Consider the following 22619-nt stretch of genomic DNA (forward strand, 5'->3'; position numbering starts at 1 on the left):
GAGAGAGAGAGAGAGAGAGAGAGAGAGAGAGAGAGAGAAGGAATGTAGGAAAATAAAGTGAGGAATCTGAGGAATTTGACTAACCCTAATTCTACCGGGAAGGACAGAACTGTATAACCTCACTCCTTCAGCATCATTGTGGGTGTGTCTTTAGCTTCCTTGCTGGAAGCATCATAAACACCTTCCTCTGCACACTCTGTTTTTGAGTTCTTTCAGTGAGAAGGGGTTTGCCATTTTAAGGGAATATCATATGGATCTTTCTAAGGGTCCCCAGGGAATCAGTGGTGACCCTACTGGGAAGTCCTGTTATCCCTACTTGAATCTAAGTAAGGGCCCCTGGGGACGAAGTGGGCAGCAGAAGCTCTGGGCTCACTCCCTGACCTTACCTGGCGAGTCCTGTGATCCCCACAAGTGTGTTTCTCACAGTTAATCAGGGTGAAAAGTCTAAATGAAGAATTTTCCTTTCAACACAAGGTTTTGCTTCTGGACAAAAGCTCTTGGGAGACCCAAGATACAAAGAGAGCATAATAGTAAGCAGTCCTGTGCTCTGCAGATAGAAACTATAGTATTGAGTCCAAAGAGAGCTGTTTTTACTTGGACGCCATATAGCAATGGCTGTTTGCATATTATTCTTTTCCTGTACTCTTCCACAGAGGCAACATGGTGCCCTGGAATAAGTGCTGAATCAGGAGCTAGTAGACCTTGGTTTGAATCCTGGGGTCTGCCACTTACTAGTAAGTAACTTAAGTAACAATCTCTCTGGGTTCAGTTTCCTCATGTACACAAGGGAAAGGGAATAGATGACCACTGAGGTGCCTTTTAGCTCTTAATAGCTGACATAGATATTGATTCACAATATGAACTTAAAAGGAGGAAAGAAAAAATGACTTGGGCTATTCTGAAAGTCAGAGGAGAGATCTCAGGACCATTCCCAAGTAACCTTCCTTCAAGTGTGGGAGGACTTATAGCAGTTCAGCTCATTAAGTTCATTAAGTTGTCATTAAGAGAGCTGGACTTGTAATCAGGAAAGCCTGAGTTCAAATCCCATCTTAGACACCTAGCTGTATGTCAATGGGTAAATCACTTACCCTCTCTCAACTGTAGTTACCCATCTATAAAACAGGGATAATAATAGCACCTACCTCCCAGGGCTGCTGGGAAGCTCAAATGAGATTCTATTTGTAAAGTGCAAGTGCTCAATGGGTTGAAGTTTAAATGACAACATGCAAGACCTGCCTAAATGAATTCAGCTCAAGCCTTCTTTTAGCCAAAGAAAAACAAAGTTTATTAAGATCTACCATATTGGGTAGACCCTTAAGGAATCTGAGATTTTGTGATGCTTGCTTTTTTTTTTCAAATTTTTAATTTATTTATTTTTAGTTTTCAACATTCATTTCCACAAGATTTTGAATTAAAATTTTTCTCTCCCCATCTTTCCCCTACCCCCACTCCAAAATAGAAAGCCTACTGAATACCCCTTCCCCTAATCAGTTGTTTCGTCCCTAACTTTCTAGTAGGGCAAGATGGATTTCTATACCCCAGTACCTGTATATCTTATTTCCCAGTTGCATGTAAAAAACCAATTTTAAACATTTGTTTTTAAAACTTTGAGTTTCAGATTTTTTTTCCTTCTTCCCACCTCATCCACCCCCACTGGGAAGATAAACAATTCAATATAGATTGTACATGTGTAGTTACCCAAATCATTTCCATAGTAGTTATATTGTGAAAGACTAACTATATTTTCTTCCATCTTATTCCCACCTCCCTACTTATTCTATTTTCTCCTTTGACTCTATCCCTTTTCAAAAGTGCTTGCTTCTAACTACTCTCTCCCCTAATCTGCCCTCCCTTCTATTGTCTCCCCTCTTATCCTCCCTAACCCTCCTATTATCCTGTAGGGTAAGTGTGATAGTAATGGAATATAAAGATCCCCCTGTATTGGCTTGGTTTTCAAATTGATTGTGTTAAAACCCAGAGCTTGTTAATCTCACCTGTGGGATGGACTTGTTGACTTGAAAAGAGAGACACAAACTGGGAGGAGCCACAAGAGAGAGGCAGAAGAACTTTTTGGAAGCAGCACCCTCCTGGAGGCAGAGAGAGAGACTGAGAGGATTGATGAGGGAACTTTTGAATCGCCCTGGACTTTTGAGACCTGCCCTCTGAGCTGCCAAGGACTGAGGAGACATGGCTGTTTTGCTGGTACTTTGTCTGTCTGTTTTGATGTTGTTTTGCCAGATTTGTCCACTGATGAAAGACAGTCCTGTTGAAGAAGTCCTGGAACCTGGCTGTTGGCTAAGAGCTCCTGAGACTGTCCTGCAGACAGAGAGTGAATACTGTCCACTGGTGAAGGACAGTGCTGTTGTTGCAGGGGTCTGGGAGCCTTTCTGTTGGTTCAGAAGCCCTGAAGAAGGATTTTCTTGTTGTATGTTTACAGAAATCCTGGGAGAGGGTTTTGCTAATGTTTTCAGGGGTTCTAGGACTGTTCTACAGACAGAGGATGAATTAATGAAGAGACTGGCCATGTATCTTGTGGCCTTGCTAAGCCTTGTCTCCCCAGGAACTAAGATTGCTGAGAACTTGCCTCCTGTCAAGATGAAGAAAAGACCTCCATTTGGGTATTAAGTGCTGTGCTTAAACTTGATGTAACTCTGGGGTAGATTCAATTGTGATCCAGGGGTGGGGAACTTTTGACCTTTTTGTGTTCTATGGTTGAACAAATGAATGTACTTTACTTATGTTTGGAAACTAATCTCCAATTGAGAAGAGGGGCTTTGTGGTGGACTAAATGAAGGTACAGCCTAGGGGTGGAGTAGTATTTAGAACAGGGACTTTGTAATTGATTGAATGAATGAAAGGTCCTGGGGTGGGGTAGTACTTGGAGATTATTTAATCACACTTAGTAAATGCTGTATTTTGAATGATGTCATGTTTTGATCTTCTCTGTTCTTGGTTTGTACTGAGTAAAATGGAGAGCACCTATGCTGGTACTCTGAACCTTGGGAAGTTGCCTTTTCCTTGGCATTACCTTACAGTAAGATACCCAATTGAGTGTGTATGTTATTCCCTCCTTAGGCCAAATTCAATGAGAATCAAGTTTTCCCATTCCCTTTCACCTTCCTGTTCTGCCCCTCCATTGTAAAAGTTTTCTCTTGTCTCTTTTGTATGAGATTATTTACCCTAATCTATCGCTCCCTTTCTTCTTCTCCCAATAAATTCCTCTCTCACCTCTTAATTTTATTTTTTAGATATTATCCCTTCATATTCAACTCATCCTGTGCCCTCTGTCTATGTATACATGAACATACAAATGCCCACACTCACATATATATTTATATATATATAAACATCCTCCTATACATACATAAATATGTATATATAATATATATTTCCTTCAGCTATCCTCATACTGAGAAAGGTCTTATGAGTTACAGTTATCGTTTTTCAGGTAGGAATGTAAATAGTTCAACTTTAATAAGTTCCTTATGACTTCTTTTTCCTGTTTACCTTCTCATGCTTCTCTTGCTTCTTGTATTTGAAAGTCAAATTTTCTGTTCAGCTCGGGTTTTTTCATCAAGAATGCTTGAAAGTCCTTTATTTCATTGAATGACCATATTTTTCCCTGTAGTATTATACTCAGTTTTGCTGGGTAGGTGATTCTTAGTTATAGTCCTAGCTCCTTTGACCTTTGGAATATCATATTCCAAGCCCTTTGACTCCTTAATGTAGAAGCTGCTAGATCTTGTGTTATCCTGATTGTGTTTCCATAATACTCAAATTGCTTCTTCCTAACTGCAGTATTTTCTCCTTGACCTAGGAACTCTGGAATTTGGCTATAATATTCCTAGGAGTTTTCTTTTGGGGATCTTTTTCAAGAGGCGATTGGTGAATTCTTTCCATTTCTATTTTGCCCTCTGGTTCTAGAATATTAGGGCAATTTTGTGTGATAATTTCTTGAAAGATGGTGTCTAGACACTTTTTTTGATCATAGCTTTCAGGTAGTCCAATAATTTTAAAATTATCTCTCCTGGATCTATTTTCCAGGTCAGTGTTTTTTCCAGTGAGATATTTCACATTGCCTTCTATTTTTTCATTTGTTTGGATCTGTTTTATAGTATCTTGATTTCTTATAAAGTCTCATAAAGTCATTAGTTTCCAATTGCTCCAATCTAATTTTGAAGGAGTTATTCTCTTCATTGATTTTTTTTCAAATTCCTTTTTCATCTGGCAAATTCTTTTTAAAGCTTTTTGTTTGTTTCCATCTGGCTTTTTAAAGCATTCTTATCCTCATTGGCTTTTTTGGACCTCTTTTACCATTTGAATTAGTCTATTTTTTAAGGTGTTATTTGTTTTTTTAAGCAATTGGGGTTAAGTAACTTGCTCAAGGTTACAGGCCAGTTTTTTGTGTGTGTGTGTGTGTGTGTGTGTGTGTGTGTGTGTGTGTGTGTGTGGGTGTCAAGTATCTGAGGCTGGAACGATCCGGGTCCTGGCCAGAGCTCTTACTCACTTCGCCCCCTCACCCCCCACCCCATGATGCTTGCTTGAATTGGCAAGTGGACCAGATTAAATTTGAACACCTTCAAGTACGTGGAGATGGATCTTATATACAGAAAGGCTGTGGGAGGGGAAGATTTGACATTGCATATAACCTGAATTTTATTATCTTTTGCTATCATTTTCATTTAAATTATTATAATTCTCCTGTTTATTGTTTTCCTGGTTCTACTTTCTTTGCTCTGCACAATTTTTCTGTGTTACTCTTAATTCCTTATATTTGTTGGTTTTTATAATGTAACATTTTCCCCATACAGTCATATATTTCATTTTATTCAACCATTCCATAATTGATAGACCTATACTTTGTTTCCAATTTTTAAAGGCACATATTATTATGGGACCATCAAATCATAAGAAATGCAAAAATGATATTATTTGTAATCATAAGGATTATTAGATGGAGCTTTCAGACCGTAATACAGAGAAAAAGAAAAAGAAAATTCAAATTCAAAACTCCTGTCCATACTAACACTGCTTTCTATATTTAGCAGAGAAAAAGAAACTGAGGATTGTAAATGGGTCTTGGGTAGTGAGAGGCCAGAACCAACAAACCAAATCTAATCCTTCTTCCAAATGAGAGCTCATCCTATATTCAAAAACATCTTATTTTGGAATCCTTGTTATCATTGAATTAGAAAATGTTAGAATAGACTTTGGTGTAATTCCTTCATTTTATTTTATTTTATTTTAGCTTTTTGGAGGGTAATTGGGGTTAAGTGATTTGCCCAAAGTCACATGGCTAGTTTTTGTGTTGAGTGTCTGAGGCCGGATTTGAACTCAGGTCCTCCTGACTCCAGGGCTGGTGCTCTATTCATTGTGCCACCTAGGCAGCCCTAATTCCTTCGGTTTAAAGATAATGTAAGGAATTTTATTTGCCTCAGCTTCCTCATCTATAAAATGGGGATAATAATATCACCCACCTTTTAAGGTTGTTGTGAGGCTCAAATAAGATAATACTTATAAAGTGCTTATACCAGTATATGGCACAAAGTAAGAGCTAAACAAATGTTGGCTGCCAACAGCAGCATCATTAATTATCATTATAGTTGAGTTTATATAAGTGGAGGACCACCAATAAATGAGGTTGAAATATATACTTTTATAGACTGGTTCTGACATGGACTTGAAGTAGGACTAGAACTTCAAAAGTACCAGGAGAAAAAACAATGGTATGGAGGACAGTAAAATGTCTGTATTTATCACAGCATCATTTTCATTTAAACTGATGTTCGCTGATCCTCTTTTAACTTTCACTGTCACTTCCCTATGACTCCTTGCCTCAGTACAACAGAAGTCTCCAAAATTCCAGGGAGGTGTTTAAAATAATCTGGACATTGACCATGTCTGACAACATATGCCTCATTTTGACCTATAGTTCACCACTTTTTTTACCAAGAAGAGAGAGGCTTTTTAGTATCAGTCATCTGAAGTTGGGACTAGTCACTGCATTGACCAAAGTTCTGAGGTCTTTCAATGCTGTTTTCTTTTATGAGTTTGTGTGCCAACTGTTCTTCTAGTTCTGCCTACTCTTCTTTGAATCAGTTCATAAAGTCTTCCCAGATTTCCCTGATATGGGTTATTTCTTATAGCAAAGGATTTCTTTACATTCAGGGGTGTGCAGGAGACAGCTCATGCTGGTTCCTGAGAGATGACTGTTAAATTTTCAGTATGAGCACTTACATCTCAGAAATCAACAAATACTACAAATCAGGGCTTGATTTGTTGTTTTGTTGATTGTCTAGACTTAAGAATTAAAGGAGGTGTTAATAATGAAGATTAAATTTAAAAGTTCATTGTGTCAATTTTTTTTCCCCCATTAGACAGCTGGTTCTTAAACATTTACCAGTACACCCATGATTTCTTTTTTTTTTTTAAAGTGGATTAGTCATGTTCGACTCTTTGTGTCCCTGTCTCCCTCTCCAACTCATTTTACAGATGAGGAAACCTAGGCCAACAGGGTTAAGTGATATACCTTGGGTCATATAGCAAGTAAGTCTCTGAGGCTGGATTTAAACTTAGGTCCCCTCTCTACTGTGCCACCTAGCTGCCTTATGATTACATTTACATAATACCATTTCTTTGATTATTCAACAATCAATGTATATAACACTTTGTTTCAGTTCTTTGCTACACAAAAATGCTGCCATATTCTTTTACAGGGAAAAGGGACTCTTTCCTCCATCTTTGACCTTTTGGGGGCCTATGCTTGTTGGTGATGTCACTGGATCAATGAATATATAAGAGAAATTAAAAATTGGTGCTTTTTTTTTTTAGTATAATTCCAAACTTTTTCAGAATGGTTGGACCAACTCACAGTTTCACCAACAGTGCATTATTGTGCCTGTTTTTCCAAAGTTTCTTGCAAGGTTTTTGCCATCTCTACTAATCTGATGGGAGACAAAAACTCAGAATTGTTTTAAATTGCATTTTTCTGTTATGTGATTTGAAACATTATTTCATGTAGTTGTTGACAGTGTGCCTTTCTTCTTTTGAAAACTATCCATTCATATCCTTTGATCACTTATCTATTGGTGAATGGTTATTATTCTTTTATTCTTGCATCACTCCCTATATATCTTGAATATCAGAGTTTATCAGATATTTATGGGATGTTTCCCCCCAACATCCAAGACTTTTCTTCTGCAATGTTTTCGGTTGCGTGAAAGTTTTAAAATTTAACTTAATCATAATTATGCTTTATTTTTTATTACCAATTAGTCCCTTGTTCCATAATGAATCATCCCCTTACCCATAGTTGTACAAGGTACTGACCTTACTCCATTCTGTTATAATTTTGTTTTTGATGTGACCTTTTGTATTTAGGTCACATATCTATTTAGAAATTGACTGACATATGGTGTGAGATATTGGTCTAAACCTAATTTCCATCAAAATGTTTTCCTGTTTTCCCAGTGGTTCTTGTAAAAAAAAAGGGGGGGGGAGAGAGGAGTCCTTGTTACAGTAATTTGGGGTTTGGGGTTTATTGAACAGGAGGCTACCAGGCAGGATTGCATCTGGGCCTCACTTATCTAGTTTTTTCCATTGACTGACTTCAAATTTTTAAACCAGTACCAAATAGTATAGAGAGACAGTATGGTGGAATGGATAGAGAGACAGAAAGACCTGGGTTTAAATTCTGATATATGTTGACTGTGTGAAGTAGGGTCAATCGTTTAGCCTCAGGGTGTTCTAAACAGAACTCTAGGAATCTAAGTTGCTGAGAAAATGCCCCCTATATTGATGGAAAAAATTTCCTCATCCAATGAAATCATGGATCTAGTCCTCATTCCTAATTCAAATGGTTTGATAATTGTTGTTTTATCCTGTTTGAGATCTGGTAAAGTTTTGTTCGTTATTTCCCTTGAGGTTCTTCCTGTGTGACCCTGGGAAAGTCATTTAGCCTCTTTTTGCCTCAGTTTCCTTATTTGTAAAATGGGAATAATAATAGTACCTACCTCCCAGGGTTATCAGGATCAAACCAGATAATAATTGTAGAGTATTTTAGCAGAGTACCTGCCACGTTTTTGTTGTTATTCAGTCATTTTAAGTTGTGTACAATCTGTGACCTCCATTTGGGTTTTTCTTGGTAAAAATACTGGAATGGTTACAGAAAAGAAAGCTAAGGCAAACAGGGTGAAGTGATTTGCCCAGGGCTGCACAGCTAGTAAGTGTCTGAGGCTACATTTAAACTCAGGTTCTCCTGACTCTAGGCCCAGTGCCCTATCCACTGAGTCACCAAACTGCCCTTTAAGATGCTAGCCTCATATTTATTCAACATCTTTTACCAACAGAATACTGTTTGTAGGGCTCGGCCCCAGCCCTGAGGAAAAATGTAATCTCCTTGGTGAGATAAGATATAGAGTCATATATTTAGGGCTGGAAGAGGTCTTTGAGTTGGAGCTCCTCCCCACCCCCCCACCTGCCCTTCAGCTTCCCTTTGGGTATCATCTTGGGTGTCATGTTGGAATCTGCAACAATTGTATGAACTGATTGAGTGAAGCCAGTAGAACTAGAACTATTTATATAATAACAGCATTGTAAAATTAAAACAACTTTGAAAGACTTAAGAATGCTGATCAAGAAATTCACCAGAACGGATAATGAAATAATTCTATCCACCTCTTTACAGAGAGGCTATAGACCCTGGGTGCAGAACGAGCCATCTTTTGGTCTAATTCAAGGAATTTGCATGGCTTGAAGCATGCATATTTGTTTTAAGATTTTTTGTTAATTTGTTTCAATGGGGGGGGGGGGGGAAAGGGGGAATGGGAGGGAAAGAAAAATATTTTTGATATTTGAAAAAAAGGTTTTTTTAAGTGGGAGAGAGAAAAAATATTTTTGATAACAAAAAAAATTAAAGGGGGCAAAAATGAAAGTTTCTTTAATGGAAATGCCGCAAAGTCAAAAAGTCAGTGTGGGGACATTGGATCCCCACTTATTTAACTCATTTATCATAAAGGGGAACAGTGCAGGGGGATCTCCCATACCCTGGTCGGGACAATCCCAAGAAAACCCAACGCGTTAGCCACAGGGACCGAGGGCTTCGGATTAGCACCTTGCTCATTGAAGCATTAATTAAAGTCAGAGCACCAATTTCTGGTAACAGGCCAAAGGGGTTTTAACCAAAGCAGGCACGCCAGAAAGAAAAAAAAAAGCCCCCAGTGTGGCTTTGCATTTTACTTAGATACAGACTTAGACGTAGCATCTTGTGACCTTATTTTGGGTACCCTGTCTGCAGATCAACAGACACAGCACTGGCTTCTGCCACCCACCCAACCCTGAGATTCATGCATCCTTCCAGGAATGAAAGTGAATCAGAAGCAGCAGCAGCAGCAACACATTCAGGGCAAGCGCAACTGCGACGTCTGCGCGCTTCAGGCAGTGTGAATGTCACTGCCTCTTCTCCGCTTCCCTCTCCCTCCCCCGCTCCCATTCCCGACCGAGCTGCATGCTGGGAGTTGTAGTTCTCCAAGTTGGGGCCGGGACTGCGGCTCCTCCAAAGTCGAGACTACAAATCCCGTGGAAGGGAGCGAGAGTCGTGCCGGGGCGGGGTGCGGCGAGGACCGCGGTGAGGTTAGGGGGAGGTTTTGCTTGACTCACACGTGGGGGCGGAGAAGGGCCAAGCTTAGAACCCATTTCCTGGCAAAAGAATCCCTTTAGTTCAGCTGGTCTCCGGCTAGGGAAGTCCCTAGGCGGCCAATCTCCTGGCGCCTGGAGAAAACCAAAAAAAGAAAAAAAAAGAAAAAAAGTATAGAACATCTCCCTCTCTATTATTAATTATTATTTATCTTGCGTGTAATTCATTCCTCCCTAGTGCCTCCTCCCTTTCCTGCTTCTCCTCCTCCTGTTGTAACATGCAATTAGCGATCCTGCAGCCACATTTCCAGGGGTGCTAAAGTTCATTTCGCTTATAGCCACCATGGGGAATGGGATGAACAAGGTAATGTACGTTTCTGTTTTGTCTCTGCTTGCTTGTTTTGTCTGCTCAGCTCACCTCTGTAGGATTGAGAGCCGGGAAGGGTGTAGGAAGCCTTGATTAGCCCCTTCCCCCTGATTTAACCCCTCACCCCAACACCCTCCACCCTGCATCTTCCTCCTCTAATTGTGCTTAGCCAGTTGTCGGGAAAACAAAACAAAACAAAACGAAAACAAACATGCTTTGCTTCTCTGTTCAGATAAATGTTTGCATTTTTTAAGACTGGGTGTAGGTTAAAAAAAATACTTTTAATATCCGGTTGGGGCCGGGAGGTGGATGATACTAGCGGTGGGGAACGGAGCAAGAATGAGACAGATTCTTCTGCAATTGTTTTTATTGGGGGGGGGGGGGGGGGGGGGGTGGGTAGTGGTCCGTGCTCTTGAAAATCCCCCGCCCTCCCTCTTAGGAAGGCTTCCCGGCACAGCCCCCCGGCGTTTGCCCTGCACGCAGCATGCCTTCTGTGGCTGAGGACCACTTGTTCTCACCAACCACCGTGCCCTTTTAAAAGCTATTTACACTTGCTGGGCTAGGACGTGGTTCCGACCTGTCCCCGGCGGGAGCGACGTGGAGCCGAGAGCTTGCGGTTTCTTCTCTCTTTTTCCCCTCCCCACCCCTCCCCTTTGAGGCTCCTTAAACATCGCCCACCCATCTCGTGGGTCATCTGGGCGTCTTCTTTGCTGTAATTTCCTTTATCTCCTTGGGTACCTCCCTATACTCCACTCCCCTAGAGGTTTTTTTGTGTGTAGTTTTTTTTGTTGCCTCTTCCCCCCATGTGCCTGTAGAAGTTGCATGGGACAGCTACCTAATAGGCTGGTGTTGGGTGGGACCCTTTTTAAAGACAGCCGACCCTCTGGGAGGAATTGAATTCAGGATCAGCTTTTGGACCACAGTTTGGGCCCGGGTTCTCCACTATGTGGGAAACCTGTTGTCTTCCTCCTATGCCCCCCATCTCCTGGCTGATGCCCGGAGCCAGAAAACCACCGCCTTGCTGTTTTTGCCTGAGTAGAACTCATTTTTCTCCAGCCCGGTGCTTTTGTCTCCCTGCTCCTCAGCCCCACCCAGGGCTTGTCCAGTTTCCCCTTGCCCCACCCCTAGGCGGGTGTTACTCTCAGGTCCTGTGGCCTGGCTGTTCCTTAGACATCTCAGGAAGGTGGTAGAATCCAGCCTCTGCTCTTGCTTCTTGGGAGCATTGTATTGAACTGGTAGCCAGAGATCCCTTGAAAGGAAATTATCCTTTCCCAGTTAGTCTCACATTCCCTAGATAAGTGCATTTATTCCATTTTTCAAATGGTCAGATTAAGTGGGAATATTGTTTCCTTAGATTCTGCTGCTTTTAACTCTGGGACCAGCATCCTTTGGCCCTTGAATGCCACCAGTGCAAATACTAAATAGTGGAGAGGAAAAACACGGATAGGGATAGGAGAATGAGAGAAAAGTGCATAGCATAAATTTTCTACATACTTTAACTTTCCAAACTAATGCCTGGTTTCAGAGATTGTTACAGAGAAGAGTGTGGGAAGGCATCGCCTTGTGTGTGTGGTCCGGGATGTCATTACCCTGGTTTTGGTTTTGGTTCAGAGCATTATAGATCTAAGGCTGGAAGGGACCTTAGAGGAGGCTAGTACTACCTTCTCATTTTAAAAATAGAGAAACTGAGACTCAGCATTTAGCAGGTCTGGGTTCTGAAGGTGGGTCTTACCATTCCAAGTTCAGCATCCTTTCCCCGGCACCAGGCTGTGTCTATAAACTTAACTGTTTCTCTCAAGAGATCGAGTTTAAATAAGAGAAAGGAATACTTTCTCATTTTGGAGATATACATTTATTATGCTTTTTTTTTCGGTTCTTTGATTCTCTGCTTTAAAAAAAAATGTGCCTGTCACCAATTTGTGGGATTGGTTAGGCTTTGAATTGATAGTGATTATATTCTGCTGGACTTTGGGTTCCCATTTAAAATGTTTCTTATTTGAATTGTCCCTTGTTGCTTCTGAATGTTTAATTGATAGAACTATTTGTTAGGTATTAAAATGCATACAGATGAAAATGGTTTCAGGCATTTTACAAGTCCATAGTTTTAGTCTTTGTAACAAACAGCGGTGTGTGGTTTTTAAGAGAATTTGCCCATTTCTTCCAAAATTTTTTCCAAGTCTGTTATTGTTATTATTAGTTTTCCCCTGTAATAGCAGCACTGGGTAAGTAGGACAGTCACCTACCTTTTGTAAACAAAGACATAGTGATTTGACCAAGACCATACACATAGTTGTTGTCAGAAATGGGATCAGAACTCTCATCTCCTGGCCCCCTGACACACAGTTACGAAGCTAGTTAGATCTGTGCTTTGGGTATATCAGTTTGGCAGCAGTGTGGATGATGGTTTGGAGACGGGAGAGACTTGAGCCAGGAGGACCACTTTTTATAGTGAGAGAAGGAATGGGTCTCAATGAGGGTGATGGCTTGTGTGAGTAGAGAGAAGGGGATGATGGCTGAAGAGATTTTGTGTAGATAGAATGAACAAGATTTGGCAGTTGATTAAATTTGAGAGGACATGAAGAATTGAAGATGACTGAGGGAGTGAACTCAGTGCCTGGAACAGTGGTGACATCCTCAACAGATAGATTTGGAAGAGAAGCGGGTTTGGTGAGAAACACAGTGAGTTCTGTAGGACATGTTGAGTTTGAGATGCCAGTAGGACGTCCTGTTTGAAACATCCAATAAGTGGTTGATAATCAAGAGAGAGACTTAGTCTAGAGACAAGGATATGGAGTTAAACTATGTAGAAATGATAATTAAACATGGGATACGATGAAGTTACCAAGAGACGGTATTAACAAAAAATGGAGGGAATGCATTGTCTGAGTGTATACTCAGTCTCAGTGCAGGCTAGAAATTAGCTCTCATTTATATAATACTTTAATGTTTACAAAGTGCTATACACATTATCTCATTTGATCCTCACGACAACAGGGAGAGAGAGGTGTCGTATGACTTGCCCAGGGTCACCCTATAAATGTTAGTAAGAGGCAGGATTTGAACTCAGGTCTGTCTAATTCCAACACTCCATTGACTGGGCCACCTAGTTGCCTAATGATTGATCTTGTCAGAGGTAGGCACTTGCTGAATATTAAGTTTTATTCAAAATCTGTATTTTGTGATCACAGCTTTGGAAAAATCTGAGACTGTGATGAGGGTTGAAAGTACACTGGGCTTGAATTCTGATCCTGGCCCCTCTGACAGTATCTGTATGACACTGAGTAAGTCACTTTGACCCCTTCCTTAGCTATAAAGTGAGTGTTAGTCCAGATGAATCTCTAAGATTACTTCTGGTGTTAAATCTGATCCATCGACCCCTTCAGGCTCTGAGCATCTGCTGGTGATTGGGATGGGTCATAAAAATAATCACTTTTTTTTTTTCTTTTTGGAGGGGGAAGGCAGGGCAATTAGGATTAAGGGACTTGCCAAGGTCACATGACTAGTTTTGTGTTAAGTGTCGGAGGCTGGATTTGAACTCAGGTCCTCCTGACCCCAGGGCTGGTGCTCTATTCACTGTGCTACCTAGCTGCCCCAATAATCACAACTTTTTTTTTTTTTTTAAGCAATCGGGGTTAAGTAACTTGCTCAAGGTTACAGGGCCAGCTATCTCTAGGTGTAGTGCTAAGTATCTGGGCCCAAATTTGATCCCCAGGTCATCCTGCCACTGGGGCCATTGATCTTACTTACTGAGCCACCTGGCCGCCCCTAAGCAATTGGGGTTAAGTAACTTGCTCAAGGTTACATGGCCAGGTGTTTCTGGGTGGGTGAATTCTTTATGATTGTTTCAAAGGTGTTTGTCTTTACAATATTTTTGTGGCATAAGTTATCTTCCTGGTTCTGCTCCTTTTATTTTTTTCAAGATTGTCCATTTGTATAAGACTAATCCAGCAGACATTTGTTAAGCACCTATTGTGTGTGAGGCTGTGCTACAATTGTTCTTCCAGAAGTGATTGCACTTCCATATGTTGTCAGTTTCATTTGTCCAGTGTGTGATGCATGGAGTGGTTCTGCGGTCCTTAGCAAGATGGGCATGGTGTAGAACTCTAGCCAAAGAGTAGAGAGGGAGGAGGCTGACCTCTCTTCTGGTAGCTGTAGTAGCCAGTCCTCTAGTCAGGAAAACCCTGGTTCTTGTCTGGGCTTGGATACTTAGTCCCTGTGCAGCATTGGCTAAGTTACTTAACCTCTGGCTGCCTCCATTTCCTCAGCTATAAAATGGGTATAACAGTGACATCTTTTTTCCCAAAGTCGTTCTAAAGAAAAAGTGAGATATTGTAGAAAGTGCTTTGCAGACCTTAAAGTGTTATTAAATGCTAGCATTATTTTTATTATCGTTGTTTTTGTACTGCTGCACACATTTTTTGCCCTTTGCAAGATTTTCCTGTTGTGGATAAAGTCAAAGATATTTATGAATCACAGGAAGACATGGGAAGGAAAAGGTACATACTCCTCTTGGTGGTAAATGCCTTGTAACTTTCACGATACTGTGTGTGGCTCCATGTAGGTGTGGTGTCCCAATACGTGGGAGGTCATGCAGTGCAGTAGAAAGTGTGTTGGCTTTGGAGTCAGAAGACCTGAGTTTGAATCCTGTTTCTGTTGCCTATTAGAGGCACTTGGAGCAGTGGATTGAATACTGGGCTTGCAGTCAGGAAAATATGAGTTCACATCCAACCTCAGACTGGGTGCCCCTAGGCAAGTCACTTAACTGCTGTTTGCCTCAGTTTCCTTAATTGTAAAACAGGGAGATAATAGCACCTACTTTTCAGGGTGGTTGTGAAGATCAAGTGAGATAACATTTGTAAAAAGTGCTTAACACTGGGCCTGGAACGTAACTGGTGCTGTAGAATAGTTTCTTCTCCTTCCCACCCCCCTGCTGTGACTTTATTCATGTTACTTAACTCTCAGTGCCTTAGTTCCTTCTCCTGTCAAATTAGTGCATTAGACTAGTTCAGTGGTGAGGTTCCCCTTTACTTCCCCAATCTCTACGTGTGAACTTTGATTTTTAGTTCCTTTCCCCTCCCCCCTTACCTTTAAAAGCTTTTTTTTTTGATATGGAAAAAAAAAGCATAACGTTAAAATTTTGCATGTGTCAGCTTTGAGATCCTTCCCTCTTTATTGCAAACCTGTTGGATCTGTGGCCCAGTGACATCAAGTCACCCTCTATAAAATGTAATCCTTTGGGGAGACAGCTAAATCTTCTTCCTGCTTTTATATATGGTGACTTAGAGATCCAGGGAAGTCATGCAGCCCCTGTTGACTTTGAGAAAGGAAATCCGGTTTTTCTGGTTCCCAGTCTTGTTTATTGAGATATTTTGAAACTTGTACCTGTTTGGATAGGTTTATTAGACCTGGTATCCCAGAACCTCAAAGTTGAATTGAGAATTGGGGGTGGATGTGTGTGCTTTAGATAGAATTGGGGTAAGGGGAACACAAATATCATCAAGTAGGAATAAAAAGGTGGGGATTTTAAAAATAATAAGCCAGATGTATTTATTCCATTTGAAGCTCTTGGTCTGCTTTGTCCATCCCTGTGAGAATAAATAGGTCTGTTCACTGCCATACACTCTAATAAAGTAGTATACAGCCTCTGAGAATGGGAGGCATTGCTCAGTATTCAGACATCTGTTGCTAAGAATCATTAGGAAGATCTCAAAATATCAATATGCGCTGCCATTCCCTTGGAAGGCAAGTACCTTCGTTGTTTATCCACTGAGGGTTTTTTTTAACATGGACCAGGACTCTCTGTCCCTTTCTGCCTGGTGTTATGTCCAGGCTTCTCCCTTTGTTTATGAGATAGCTTGGCCTAAGGTTTTGTCTCAGCTCCTCCAAGGCCTTGCTGTTTATTCCTGTAACAGTCACAGAACAGTTCTCAAGGTACACATACTCATTTTGGGCGCCCATCCTTTTCTCACTTCGAGGGCTTCATCCCCACTACAACCATTCAGTACAAGCTATCTTTGGGTGAGAAGATTTTCTTCCCTTTTCTTTTGGTAAGGCTGCTTGTGTTTACTTGTTTAAGTAGCATCTGAGATTGTCACATAATGAGATTTTTATTTTCTTTTTTGCAGACATTTATCCTTATAGGGTCATAGGTTTAGCTAGAAGGGAACTTAGAAGTCAGTGACTCCAAACCCCATCATTTTACAGATAGGAAATGGAGGCCCAGAGAGGCTGATCGACCTGCCTAGGTTGACACAGCGTTTTCCATGTTGGAATTGGAATCCAGGTCTTGGCTCCAAGGCCATCGCTCTGTCACAACACCTCTCAACTCAGCTAAGTAGTGGTGAGGTGGTTTTCTCACTTTCCCTGAGAATAGAAGTTTTAAAAGGTATCTACAGCTGACCGCCTTCTTATCTTTTAGTTTGATTGATGCTGGCATCATAAGTTTTAGATCATCCAGGGAAGGGGATTTTTTCTGTGAAGCATGAGGCCATCTGATCAAGTCCTTTCATTCTTTTTTTTTTTTTTGAAGCAATTGGGGTTAAGTAACTTGCTCAAGGTTACATGGCCAGGTGTTTCTGGGTGGTTGCTAAGTGTCTGAGCCCGGGATTTGATCTCCAGGTTTTCTCAACACTGGAGCCGGTGCTCTTACTCGCTGTGCTACCTGGCCACCCCCCTTTCATTCTTTAGATGAGGAAACTGAGGCTTGGGAAGGATAAATTACTTGCCCAAGGTTGTCACATAGGTAGCAAGTTGCTGAGAGGTAGGATTTGAGCCCAGGTGTTGTTTCCAGAGCTAATGATCTTTCCATCATACCACACAATTGGATATTTTGTTGTATATAGAAATAAGGCAGCCATGACCTGAGTATTGCACTGGCTATCATTTGGCTATCATAATTCCATCTCCAGCTCTTGAAAGTCTGCCTTGATTTCCCAGTCTGAACAATAGGATAATTTCCTCTTATTGGCCTTACGAATGTCTTAGCAATATAGCTTCATCTTCTAACAGCTTATACTAAGAAATGAAAGTCTCACACTGCATATGAGGTGCCCAGTTTTCCTTTTACTCTTTCTCAGTTATCTTTTCAAATCTGACTTGCCACTTCAGTTTCCAGGATCCCTGCTCCTCTGTTCTGACTTGGCTTTGGTTAGTGACTTCCTTGTGGATGCCCTTGTAGTGAAGCAAGAGAGAAAGTCCAGTCAACTCTTGGCGGACAGACCCTCCAGCTCTTCTTATCTGTCAATCATCTTTTGTACCTTGCATTTTCCTCTTGTTGTGGTGGTTCATTCATTCAACAAATATATATTCATTGGCTACTATGTGCACACCTTCATTCCTAGTGGGCAGCTCAGTTCCAGTCTTCTGGGAGTTTGTAAATCTGGTAAGAGATAGGAGTTGAGTTAGGAGCTGGACATATAGACAGGAGAGTTATCTGCAGAGGTGAGGGGAGAAATTGTAGGACTGAGGGCTATAGCTATAGAAGATGGCTGAAAACAGGACCTTCTTTTTTCAGAGGAGAAAAACTGATGTAGAGAGGTGAAGGTGACTTACCAGAGTCATACTGAGTGTCTGAGACAGGATTTGAACTTGACTTTTTCTGATTCCAAGCCCAGTACTCCACACTGCCCCCAATAACTACTGTAGGATCATAAGATGCAGCTGTAAAGGACCCCAGACACTATCTAATCCAACCTGTCTCTTTAGAGATGGGGAAACTGAGGCCCAGGGGGGTTTTGACTTGACCAGCATAGTGAATATCAGTCAGGATGTGAACCCAGGTTGTGTGACAGGGAATAATGTGAAACTTATGAAAGTTTATGTTGGATAAACTTGTGTTTGATAAAACTTGAGGAGGAGGTTTTGTTGCCCCAGGAGTGGTCCTCTGCGTGGTATACTGAGGCAGGGACCATCTTTATCCCCTCAGGAAGTGCTGCCAGAAGCCAAAACATAGGTTGAAGTTTCAGTTGGTTGAACTGGAGTAAAATAAATGGAGGTTTTCCCTTGGAATTAGTAATATCTGTGAAAGTATGTGCTGTCCTTCTGCTGACAGGAGGGTGTTGCTGGGATGTCAGGAGGGAAATGTCATTAATGCTGGCATGTTCGGTATGCACTTAAAAAAAAGCATCATGCCATACATTGGAGCTGGAATATTTTTAGACACCCCAAACTGTTGGACATATTTGGATTTGAAAATGCTGGTGAGGTATGCTGGAAAAGCAGAAAGCTTTGTAGATGTGAAGTGTGTGTGTGTGTGTGTGTGTGTGTGTGTGTGTGTGTTGTGTGTGTGTGTGTGTAACTCATGACCGATGCTTTTAGAGTCTTGATTTTTGCAAGGGTGAAGGAAAGCCTTTGGCTTTTTATGTGACGTTACACTCATGTTATCTGCTCAGGGCTCATCTGCATTTACAGATTTAAGAAAATTGAGTGAGGGAGAAGAAAAAGGATTGGGGGAATTTAAGGTGGCAAGATGGGCAGAGAAGAAAAGCCAAGAGAGTTTGGTTAGTAGGATAATTTTGAGGGACTCTTGTTAGTATCTACTTCCCAACACCTTGATGAGAAGGGCCAGAGAGAGGGTACCGTATCTATACTAATCTAATTCCTGTGCTTAGAATCATAGGATGTCAGAGCTTGAAGGGACCCCTAGCAGTGTTCAGGTAAAGAATTTCTTAATTTTTTAAAATATCAGGGGATCTGTGAATTTGGATGGGAGAAAAAACTTAAGTCTTTATTTTCACTCTCTTCTAACTTATACTTTTATGAATGTTGGCAGTAAATATATGGGGTACATAGACTTCACCAGACTCAAAGAGAGGTCCATGACAAAGGACCTCTTTCTCTTTCAAAAGGAGAAAACGAATGCCAGAGAGATGTTGCCTTGTCATGGTTCTATACTGTTCACTTAGAGAAGAAGCCTTCTTACTTAGAGGAGAATCTTCTGACTCCCCAGTCCAGTACCATGTCCAATACGGATGCATTCTTCTATATGCCCAGGGTTCTTCATTGCTATTGGGATACAGCTTTAAAGCTGGATGGGACCTCAGAGTGGCTATCTGAATTAACTCATTTTGCAAATGGGAACACAGAGAAGACAAGAGGTGGTAGCAGGACCACCTCCCAAGTTCAAAGTCTTTTTTCGGAAAGTGGGTCAATGGATCACCTAGAGGGAAAAAAATTGGGAAGTAGTGGGGCCCTTTCCCTGACCTTAGCTCTCATGGGTTTGACTGTGACAATTGATCTTCCATAAAGCCCTCGAAGTTAGTTTCCAATGGGTCTGAGGGTCAGATTCTAGATTCTTTAAAACTCTTTGTGACTAAAGGAACAGTGGACTGCAAGGCCTGCCCCAAGTGACGACTGGAAGCTGAAGCTGAAGGTAGCAGAGCCCCAGTAGATTGAACACACCCAGCAGGCTGCTCCCCCTGCCCTGTCCTTTCCTCTGTGTAAACGAAAGTTTGTCAGCCTTTGTCCCAACATTGACATTTTGTGTGCTTCTCTCTCCCCTAGATCCTGCCTGGCCTCTACATTGGCAACTTTAAAGGTGAGTGTCCCTGATTTAAAAGAACATTTTAAATGTTTAAACATTTAAATAAGGTTCCTTTATCTGGGACTTGGAGGCAGTTTTCACCAAAGGAAGGAAGAAATGTTTTAAAATGCATAAAATGAGATACATAGGATTACAAAGGAAACCAATTAATATTGAAATACAATTATCAGATTATTTTTTTAAAAAGAAAAAGTTCACAGAACCCTGCTTAAGAATCCCTCCCCACCCTAACTGCTGCCAATTCCTAGATTCACCACTGAAGAAAACTTGATTTTTATTCTAACTCTGTAGAGGTTTTGTTTTACTTTGCCTCACCTGCATACTCATTGTCAACCATCTATATTGATTAATGTCAGTTAATCAATCTGCATGCATTTATTACATGCCTGTGGTATTCCAGGAATTGTGCTAGTCCCTGAGGATACAAAATGAGATAAAGAGTAATTTATAGTCTAATGAGGGAAATGGCATATACCTAGATAAGCACTGGATACATAAACACATCTCAGCTACTCTGTGATTGGAAATGGGCAGGTGGGTTGTTGTCAGTCTCTTTAGTTTTTGTTACAAGATTATAGAATAGCCTGAATTCTTGACAATTCCCTAAATCAGGTACAAGGACTCATCTGGTACAGGTATCCTTGCCTTTTTTTCTCACCATAGTTATTTCCCTTTGGGGAATTTCCCTTTACTCCATTTTGATTGAACTTTTATAATTTATTGTTTTTGTTCAATGAAGTTTTAATCGTGTCCTGACTCTTTGTAGCCCCGTTTGGGGTTTTTCTGGCAGAGAAACTGGAGTGGTTTGCCGTTTCCTTCTATAGCTCATTTTACAGATGAAGAAACTGAAGGAAACAGGGTTAAGTGACTTACCCAGGGTCACACAGCTAAATAGTGTCTGAGGTAGGATTTGAACTTGGGAAGGTGGGTCTTCCTGACTCTAGGCCCAGCATTCTATCCACTTTGACACCTAGCTGCTGCCCCACTTCTGTAATAATAATAACAATTACTATTATTAAGTTTATCATTGCCTTTTTTTCATACCATAGTTATTTCCCCTTAATCTCTCTCAGTTGAACTTTTGTAATACTAATAATAATAGCTAGCATTTCTATAAGGCTTTAAGGTTGGCAAAGCACTTTATGTGAGTTATTTCATGATATCTTCACAAGAACCCTGTGGGCTAGGGGCTGTTGTCTTCCCCGTCTGGTAGATGTAGCCTTGTCATGAATTGGCAGACCAGTCCATCTCCATGGAAGGGTGCCCTGGCCTTGTATTCATGAAGTTCTTTAGAACCAGAGATGATGTGAGTAACAGGGTTGGACTAGATTAAGAAACCCAATAAGGACGTGTTGCCACAGGTACCAGACTTCAGTAAAATGGCCTTTTTTCACACACGCCTGCTAGCACACCCTCTTCCCTCCTGAAGGAGCCAAATATAACCCAGCGAGGGGTGGCACAGTAGCTATTGATAGGCATTTTTAGCTACTGTTTTAATTTGTGTGCTTTTAGGTTCTTGGAATGGTTTTTCTTTAAAAAAACATCATTAGTTTTTTCCTACATAATATTTACTTTCTCCTCTTCACCCCTGTAGACTCCTAGTACCAACTAATTGGCTTCCTGGGGAGTTCAGCTCAGGGAGCTGACATATGCTAATTGCTATTAGAGCATATTGTCAAAAATAGTACCGATTATAATTATTTTTGAATTGCTAACTTAGTAAGCTGTGAAATTCTGAAAAAGCAGCGACAGCAGTGGGGGCATGCCTGTGTAGATACCGTTGTGGCCTCACTTAACGAATTCTGTATGTTGGGAATTTTATTTTCCTCAGCACTTTTTTTATCCAGACCCTTTCTACCCCAGGTCCACACTTCTGTTGCAGCCTTGACATCAGTCTCTTTTTTCTCTCCCCTGTCCTGATCACCACCACCAGATGAATCATCCCGAATCCCTGCTTTTAGCATCTCATTGCTCTGCTCAGAAACATGCCTATTCAGGGAACATGTTGGAAGCACCTATTCTGTGCCTTGGGCACTGGGCCTAGTTAGGGGCTGTTGTTCAGTTGTTTTTCAATCATGTCTGATTCTTCATGACTCCATTTGGGGTTTTCTTGGCAAAGATGCTGGAGTGGTTTGCCTTTTCCTTCTCCAGCTCATTGTATAGATGAGGAAACTATGGTAAACAGCATTAAGTGACTTGCCCAAGGTCACGCAGCTGGTACTCCAGGTACTGCATCAGAGAATATCTGCCCTCAAAGAGCTTTAGATCCCTTTGAGGACAGGTGTACAACATCATGAGAACTTCCATTTACATAATGCTTTAAAGGTTTGCACAGCTACCCTTTGGGGTAGGTGGTTTATGCCTACTTCAGTGCACACAGACATGTACACCAGTAAGTATAATATGATAGGTAATTTGGGAAAGGAGAAAGCACTAACAATTTTGGGAGGATTATGGGGAGAAGAGGCACTGGCCAGGGTAGTCTTCCCAGAGGAGGTGGCCTTTTTGCTCAGCTTTGGAGGACCACAAGGATCCTGAGAGGGGGAGGTGAAGGACATTGGGGTGACCTTGGTGGAGGTGCACACAGGTGGAGATGGATTTGGGAGTTTGGGGAACAGTCCTTTTGAGCTAAAGTGTAGTCATGTGAAAGATAACAGAAAAAGTAAATTGGAATCAGATTGTGGAAGGACACTTATGTCTAAGCTTTTCAGTCTAGGGTGTGACTGTCTGACCCCCACCTGCCTTTTCTGTCTGACTACTTCCCTTGTCAGAGTGCCCTACCTTTAGTTATCCCTGGGTCTTTGCTCTGCTCTTTCCTGCTCATTTCTCTTTTCTGTCTTTGAAAGTCTCCCAATAAACATTGTAAGGCTCAGCTCAAATCCTACCAACTCCGTGAAGCTGTCCCAGCCCACCTTTGTGCAGTGAGTAGCTGTGATTGAGTGTTGGCTTGGAGTCAGACCTGTGTTGGAATTCTGCCTCAGACACTTAGTAGGTAGGTGACCCTGGGCAGTCAAGACTTCTCTCAGCCTCGGTTTCCTCATCAGTACAATGGGGATAATAACAGCACCTACCTCCTAG

The 22619-nt window shown here is 41.3% G+C and overlaps 2 protein-coding genes across 6 annotated transcripts in view; one reads left to right on the forward strand and one right to left on the reverse strand.

Annotated features, from left to right (window-relative positions):
• The window catches only part of BPHL (biphenyl hydrolase like), a 467045-nt gene that overhangs the window by 309794 nt on the left and 134632 nt on the right, over positions 1–22619 (reverse strand). The window lies entirely within an intron of this gene.
• Positions 9679–22619, forward strand: part of DUSP22 (dual specificity phosphatase 22) — an 81038-nt gene continuing 68097 nt past the window's right edge. Inside the window, exons 1-2 of one of the 5 annotated variants that reach the window (XM_069103588.1) lie at positions 9679–9997; positions 19502–19535. In XM_069103588.1, the coding sequence (XP_068959689.1) occupies positions 9977–9997; positions 19502–19535 (55 nt within the window). In that variant the 5' untranslated portion in view covers positions 9679–9976. The remainder of the gene's footprint in view (positions 9998–19501; positions 19536–22619) is intronic. The other 4 variants (XM_069103584.1, XM_069103586.1, XM_069103587.1 and 1 more) reach the window with 4 other exon arrangements.

This window comes from Petaurus breviceps, unplaced genomic scaffold (genome assembly GCF_028583685.1).
Source record: "Petaurus breviceps papuanus isolate PSGF00001 unplaced genomic scaffold, PetGlider_PUasm1.0 582, whole genome shotgun sequence".
Lineage (NCBI taxonomy): Eukaryota > Metazoa > Chordata > Mammalia > Diprotodontia > Petauridae > Petaurus > Petaurus breviceps.